We start from the raw sequence: 8,487 nt of genomic DNA on the forward strand, positions 1-8,487 counted from the left end.
GTACTTGGATCATAGTATGCTGATGGTCCTACGCTGTCTGCAGAGATCAATGATCACTAGCTATAATTCATAGAAACGAAGAATTAAAAGCGATTTATCTTTGGTTAGTCTAACAGTGAATGAGTTAGATCTAAAGAATTTTTATTGAAGTGTAGAGTTTCTGAGTCGTGGAACAAGACGTTGGGAGCGCTGTAAAAAAACATTGAAAACAAGTATCAACGCCATGTGCAGATCAAATCGATGCTTTCAACATTGGTCTCCTTGTTTCTTAGTTAACCCTGCGCTGATTAATTCTATAGGCAATCAATTTGTATAAATCAAAAAATGGTAAGATAATCCATCAACCTAATGTTTTTAGTCAATCGTTCGTTCAGCTCTCGGGGTTATTGTGCAGTAACAAAGTATTCAGGTTGTTGCCCAAATATCTGTGGTTTGAATCCCAGTTATGATAAATTTATAGGAATTTTTTCTCCAAATGAGACACGCAACTAAAGGATACTGAGCTCTTGGACTATCTGCTGCGAGCACTTTCTGATTTATTTTGGTGCCTGGTGAGAAATTTTCGTGAGACCGGGTTGATCACCTCAGGCTCGACGTTATCCAACCTAGTTAATCATTTTTTTAGTCAATTGTTCATTCCTTTATGTGCTAGTCACTATTTCAAAAACTAGTAGTCGTCCATGATTTACTTCCTCCGTGTTGATCCTGAGACGAATTAACGAAGACGCTAAAAATAAACATATTCATTTTTTACTATCATTAATCAACCGTTCGTTAAGAAAAATTTATCATTAGAACTCCATTCTCTTTTTTTTAAATAAAAATTTTAAAAAGTACTCTTACCGTTATATCATTACCCAGGGCAACATTGGTCTCCTTTTGTTGGACGTCAATGAAGAAGCTTCCTACGATCATGTCCGTAACTCTACGGATTAATAGAAAGGGATTAAAAGAAGAGATTAATTAAAAGTTCAAAGAACATGTGAAAATCGCCTGACCAGGCCCGGGGCTATATCGGCAGCTAGCTGGATTCCTAGAGTAGGTGTGTTGGTCGGAGCTAGGGGCATGGCCTAGGGATGGTGTCGGCCGGGGCTCAATTTTTTTTTTTTTTTTAAGTCATGAAGTGAGTTTTCTTTTATAAATAATTAATTTAAATATTTATGATTAATTTTTTATATAATTTTTTTAAACCTAAGTGCCCAATTTTATAAAATTTCACTTTGTCTCGCACTGTCGAGTCAATGATTGATTTGCCAGTGACTCAGCCATCATTTGGAGGTAACTGGCACATTCGATGGCTAGTCATCTACAAGAACGAGGAACAAGTGTGTGATCTAAACTGACAACCCAATCAATCTTTTTAAGAGCTCAAACTAAAAAATTTACCCTGATATGAAACACATCGTCAATCATGGCTACGTTTGGTGTCCATGTTTGATCAAAAAAGAGAAGTGACTGTTTTTGCTCGAGAAAACAACATCGAGCACGATGAGCCGGTTTCGTATGCATCGAAAAACCAGCAAGCAAAAAATGGGAACAGACTTTGCTCACGCATACACCAAATTACACTGAATGATGAAGTACCATTCTTTCTCAAGCTCTAAACCACAAAACACACACACATGGGAGAAAAAAACTCTATGTGACACTTACAGGAAGGATAGCTGCTTCCTTCCGTGTTTTACACCTGCAATTGGCAGATTATAAGAAAACATTGAACGGGATAGTCAGTGGCATGTAATTAGCTGTGTTTTAAAAAGTAAATTAGGCGACTAAGAAGTAATAAGAAGAAAAGAAATTGATTCTCGTAAAAAAAAGTATCTCTCAAATTGTCAGCTTATGGAGGCTTATTAGATGTCTTCAAATCATCTATGTGATATCTTTGCTAAGAAGTAGACTTGGAGCAATTAAATCTATGAATGGACAGAGATTCATATGTATTAGATGGTAAACAGAATCATCAATTTCATATGAGTGTTAAAGGCATATTCAAAACTTTGTGACTATATATATAGGAGAAAATACTACGTTAAGTACGTATGCTATTGCTCAATGCTCACACAAAGGACTAAGAATTTAAGCAGGATGCATTAGTTATGAAAATATAAATTGGAAGGCATATGTAAGTTTGATAAATTAAGACTTCACCAAACAGCAAAGATTTTCCTCACAGTTTGCTAATTCATGACCTAAACTAACTACAACAGTCAATAACTGCAAGCTAAAAAAAAGTAATATCCATGGGCATAAAAACACATCCTTAAATTTATTTTTACCTGTTGCAACTTGAACGAGAAGCAAAATTATGATTGTTGCAATTATTGCACATCCAATCCCCATCACGCCATTGATTTGCCCTGATATAAAAAAAAACAAAGAAAATGGGTTTGTGGATCATTCAGACAATTGGGATTAACATTGGAAATACTAGCAGAGTTATGGAAATTAATAAAATAAAACAGTCAACCGTATAAAAACAGCGTTCATGACTGGAAGGGTTATGACCAATGGGAACTGGGAGCAGTCAGGGATAAGGGCTATACGAGGAGGGAGAATTGGAGAGGGTGTCGATCACGAATTAGCAGTCACAGATCAAAAAGTGGAAGAAGGGAATCACCAATTGCTATTAATGCTAGCTAGAGAGGAGTTGTTGGGTGCAAAGCGAATAGGAACGGAGCACTACTTGAGGAGACCAGAAACCCTGACTATTGGTAATTTTTTCTTTTAAAAAGTTTCTGTTACGCATTCCGACAATTTATATGGATTCACTTGATTCCTAAAACAAATGGTAGGGAATGCATCCTTCTGTGCCCAAGGGTAATTCTGCTTCCTATGTTAGATTTATGCAAAACATAACTAAGTCTTTAAAAGCATATTTAAACAACATACTTCGTTCATCTCATAGAACTAATATAATTTTTGGCTACACAATGCAGAAGTGTTTAAAGTCCTTAAAAATAACAAACAAGAAACAAGATTTAAATTTTCTAAGAATCCACTACAATTAAGAGAATTAGAAAATAATGGCATCATCATCAAATTTAGTACACAGGAGCTAATGAAGTTTGGAAGATTAGGTAGTTGGTCCTAGATTGTCACAGGAGGTGAATTTAACTTTTAGTTGTGAGTTCAATAGGTATTAATTGGCTCGTATTCAAGAAATTATTCACGGCCCCATCAAAGATACATCCGTTCTACTTGCGCTATGCCCACATAATCACTCATTCATAATGTGTTAATGTGCATATTTAGTTTAAGCAATGCAATGAACCATTACATATGCAGGTGTGCTGAAGCTTGCTTGTAAGGCTCACTTTTTCTTTAACAGTGGAGGATGCCAGAATAGCATGAGATGAAGAGCATCAGTTCGAGTATTCAGAATTCTCACCCTTTTCCAATAAGAGTTGGCACAGCTCTTTGTTGCAAAGAATGAATGTTCATTTGCAAGGACCTGAGTGCAAAATCTTCACTGTGATATTTAGCATGCCTTCCAGCCGATTGATCATAACTGTAACTTTCTGGTTGCTCAAATGTCTGATATGAGTTTGCCAGTGTAAAGATAGCATAAGGTATAAAATCATCTATACTTTCAAATGTACTTGCAAAAAGATTACACTTACATTTCCTGCATTGAGTCTTTTGCTATCCCAGACAATTGAAAATTCTTCAGATGCAGGGCGTTTTGTACCCAAAGCTGGATAAAGGATTAATCAGTTTAATAGCAGAAACATGACACCATTAAATATCAAAAATTTGAAACATATTGATTGATGGCATGTTATGCACTACATGAATACTAGCTGATGGAAATAGAAGTTAAAGTTCCACTGGTTGATTTTCATACAAAAAACGAAAACATATACACACCGCTCAACACCCTTATATAGCAGAATTGGTCCATGAATATACTGGTCAAACTTTCAACTTAGTTTTCTTGTAATCAGTTAACCATGTCTATCTTTTTCAAAATATTTCTATAGTAAGAAAAATAAGGTATAAGAAGTTCATATATGTTATCTCATCTTTGGTTACTTCTGAGCTATGGAAACAATGATTCTTATGATAAAATTATAGTATTTCTTTTGTGCCAAAAGGGGGATGAAGCTGTAGAAGGCAATTACTTCACTATAGCACAGAATTTCTACATATTATGAGTTGAAATACCCTTTTTTTTTGGAACCTTGACACAATGGTAAAGTTGCGACCATGTGACCTAGAGGTCATGGGTTCGAGTCGAAAGTAGTTTCTTGCAAAGAAATGTAAGGCTGCGTACAATAGACCCTTCCCTGGGACCCTATCTTGGTGGGAGCTTCTGCACCGGACTGCCCTTTTTTTTATGAGTTGAAAAACCCTTTCTGTTGAAACTTCACATCAAATTGATAGCATATCACTTGAAGTGTTACACGCTGATTTCTATTTAGGGATAATTAGTTGTATTGAGAGTGTACCTAGGGTTGAACCAACTGATCTAAGGCTGACTGAGATGTCTGAAGGATGATTCTAAGATTGGTTGGATCAGATTTGGGGTGAATTCAAGGTTAGATAGCTATTTGACGGTTGGACAAGGGGTGGGATTATCTTGAGTTTGCTTTGGGTTCAAATTGGACTTGATTTGGTAGCTATTCATGTGGGTTATTATGCATTGCATAACTTGTGGATGATGAATCAATTGCAGATGAGGCCTATGAGCTTGATTTTTAGACGATTTTAGCAATTATATCACTTCTTATCACCTTGATCATACATTGGCCATGTTGGCCAGTATGATGGGTTGGATGCAACACACTTGGGCTATTTTTGGTAGTCATGCACATGTTGGAGCATATAGTAGTGTCACTTACTATTGCAAAACAGAGAGTGCAAGGGTTCAGACATAATGATGGATCCGACTACACCCGTTGATTGATATTTAGTAATAGTGCACATTGTGCTGATAGCAATGCAAATTAATTAGTAGATGTGAAACTTTAGAGTGGGTTGTCATTGTGTATATCGTGCGTTGTGTTTTCATAGAAGCAGATTAGATTGTCGTTGGCATTCGGTATGGTAGTCATAATAGATAATCCTTACAGGTTTGATAAAAAAAAAGAATGATAAAAAACAACAGGCATACTTGAAAACATATCTGAAACTGTAGAAGTGTCGACCGAGGAAACAGCAGATGGTAATGGCATATTGCATTTCTTGCACTGCAAATGGAAAATGAAATCAGGTAATTTGGCTTCTAACTACATAAATGGCAATGCAGAAAAGGCTGGAAATTATTACTATCATCTTATGAGGAAGTTAATTCATCATGTAAGAGGAAATTGATCTGAAAATAAAGTATTACATACACTTTTAACTTAGAGAAAAAGACCTTGACTGTTGACTAGATATCATGAACATTACATTTATATTCCTTTTATTTCTATAAAATGTTAAATGGTTTTATCCAACAATGAAATATAGTGTTAATCTGATAGAAATAGAAGTAAGAAAGAAAAGATATAAAATTTAGCTAAATGCCAAATTTGTAAAAAATCTAAAATGATAATTTGGAATAACTCAAGTTTTACTTTTATGAGACTAGAATATGGTCTCACCTCAGACCGTGAAGAATAGTTATGGAAACCACAATCACATATCCAATCACCACTACGCCAGCCTTTTGGGGTTGGAAGAAGCTGAGACGTAGTGCTTGAAAATGGATATTCACCACTCACATTTTGGATTGAGGAGAAATTAGGAGCCATTTGCATCCCAAGTTTACTTTCAGCCCCAAGCGGCCAACTTGAACTGGGTAGAAGTGGCTGAATGGCTCGATTGCCGGTAAATGCGGTCTGTGACCCATATAGTCCTTGTAGCATCGAAATATAATGTGCATAAGCTGGCAGTACTGACCCAGGCAATGCAATAGCTGGCATTGCGGCTTCTTCCTTGGATTGGCCACACTTTTTGCATTGTTCTCTTGATGCATAATTGTTGTTACTGCAGCCTATTGATCCATTTGGCATACAAGCATAACTTAAATGCAAAAGCATAAGCAACAATACAATTTAATATCATTATGTAAGATTTATACTCTAAAAATTAAATGCAAGTATATTTTTTATGGAAACATTAACTTAGATACAGCAATCAAGATGAATCAGTCTGGTAATTTCTATGAGAGATATGTATACTAGAAATAAATATTAGCTCAATAGAAATATAAATCTAAAAAGGCAAGGTTTTAATGAAGCAACTATGATAGTCAAAATATGAAATCACATTCTAAATTATTGCCCCTATTGAAACACTTTGGGTTCAGGACAACTGACGAGTTTCTTACAAGAGAACTCCTCTATCAGAATTTCAATAGGAAATAAAACAAATATGGCAATAGCATTTGAAATATAGTTTAAATGGAAACCATATTGAAACTCGATCAAATCAGGAAGCTAGCCATAGGCAGCTTGTTGAGACGTTGAAGACTTACAATTACAAAAGGAAGAAAAAAGGTTATGATGAAAGAATAGATAGCAAACATCTATTCGGCATAATTATTACATTCAGTATTTTTTTATTAAATAAATGTTATCTCTAGGATATTCAATCAGTTTCATAGAGACAAAAGAGAAACATATGTTTCCAAAATGATTTGAGATTTTATAGTTTTGGGTGTGTGTGTGTGTGTATATATATATATATATATATATATGAGAGAGAGAGAGAGAGAGCAATGGTACAAGTATAGTTTGGATTTGAGTACCAACTAATGAATAAACTTGATGATGGAAAAAATCACAAACCATCTTGAATTTTACTAATATTTTCATCATACAACAATAGCCAATAGTGAAATAAGGATAGTGGTCAATAAGTTAGAGAAGTTGTCAAAGAATATAAAAGGATCAGTACAAAACCATGACAACTATATTGAAGTAGAATAAGTACTTGTGAAGTGAATCATCATGGGTTTCAAGTAATGCATTGCTTGTCAGAAAAAATCATAAACCTAGACCACAAATATCAGGCTGTAAATTAAGGGAGGCAGAATTCAGAAGTATCTAAAACTGATAATCATTTTCCATATCTTTGAACCACCTCACAATACTGCATAAAATCACTGGCAATTTTTTTACATATGTAACAAAACATCTGCCATAGAAAAAGCTAGCTTTTCATCATACATCTTTAATTCGAAACTTAAAAAGAGAGAGAACCAAAATCAAGTGCGTAGACAGAACTTTCATACAACAAAAAGATGCACATTACACTGGGAGCCTAATCAAGCAATCTATTATTTCATCATTATGTGCACGAAAATTCTGGTGTGGATGAACAACAACCTAATTTCAAGTTCACAGGACTGTGCCTACCTTCACCAAGGATTAAATTCAATGAAATGCCCCAAATACCACTCATTCATCTTTGTTTAGCTCTCAAATCAAGATTGCTTTTTGAGAGATGTTTAGGGATATTGCTATCAGAACAAACTCAATAACCAAGTCCCAGCACACACAGAGGCAAAGATACACCCAATAATAACTGGTAACCCCTTCAAACAAGCCAAGGTCGAATTTTTTGGAAAACACGGTTGCGGAAATCGAGAGGAGGATATAGATTGGGGGAATACCGGAGCAGATCCAGTCGCCGATGCGGGGGAGCCATTTGGAGTGCGCGGGGGTGTTGGTGTCGACGAGAACGCGCGGCTGCTTGCAGCGGTTGCAGAGTGAGCGGAAGGCGTAGTTGCGGTTGCGGCAGCCGGCGCAGTCCCAGTCGCCTTCCTTGCCCTTCCCCGTCGCCATGGCACGGAAGCAGGCGAGATGAGGTGAGGAGATGAGAGGAGAGGAGAGGAGGTCGAGCTAATTAATTAGCGAGGGAAGGAGAAGAAGGAGAGCAGAATGATTCCCCATTTGCGCCGCAGCATATTCTCTGGCTCTCCCTTTCGCAGGCGTTCGTTTCCACCGACCAGTGCCTCATTGACAATGACCTTGGCCGAGAGATGCACTCACGCTCCCGCTGAGAATTTTTATTTATTTATTTATTTGTTAATTAATTAATTAATTAATTATTGGATAAAAATCAAGATAGTTTTTTCCCTAAATCATGTGAATCACATGAGCATTTCGTCTTTTATTTTATTTTTTTATCTCAAGAGCCCAATAACATTTTTCTCTCGCCATGTAAGTCTCTCTCGTGCTTCTAATGTTCTACTAATTTTAAAAAATAAGTATTAGTGATCGTCTTTAAACATCAATACTAACATTTTTTAAATAATGTTAGTCAATTTTATATTAATGTCGATCTTTAAATATGCTGATTTTAAATCAACAACATGAAATCAATATCATGTTGTTGTTGATTTTTCAAGATCATCAATAATGAAAGACTAGCAGTACTATTAGCACTAATCGAAAGAGATCTTATATTACAACTATTTCAGTTCATGTGAATTTTTGAAATTGCAAGGAGTTTAACGGCGTCGTCCATTGCATATTTCTTCTTCTCTAGAGGTGTTGC

General features: G+C 35.8%; 1 protein-coding gene across 1 annotated transcript; it reads right to left on the reverse strand.

The window, feature by feature from the left end:
- Positions 1–1,340: 1,340 nt before the first annotated feature.
- Positions 1,341–7,967, reverse strand: LOC122007140 (uncharacterized RNA-binding protein C17H9.04c-like). The gene is made up of 7 exons (XM_042562931.1): positions 7,601–7,967; positions 5,586–5,977; positions 5,114–5,189; positions 3,621–3,694; positions 3,389–3,534; positions 2,277–2,357; positions 1,341–1,687 (listed from the first exon to the last, which is right to left on the reverse strand). Exons 1-7 carry the CDS (start codon positions 7,770–7,772, stop codon positions 1,639–1,641), a joined length of 990 nt encoding a protein of 329 aa, XP_042418865.1. The 5' UTR covers positions 7,773–7,967; the 3' UTR covers positions 1,341–1,638.
- Between the last annotated feature and the right edge of the window lie 520 nt (positions 7,968–8,487).

Source organism: Zingiber officinale, chromosome 7B (assembly GCF_018446385.1).
Source record: "Zingiber officinale cultivar Zhangliang chromosome 7B, Zo_v1.1, whole genome shotgun sequence".
NCBI lineage: Eukaryota > Viridiplantae > Streptophyta > Magnoliopsida > Zingiberales > Zingiberaceae > Zingiber > Zingiber officinale.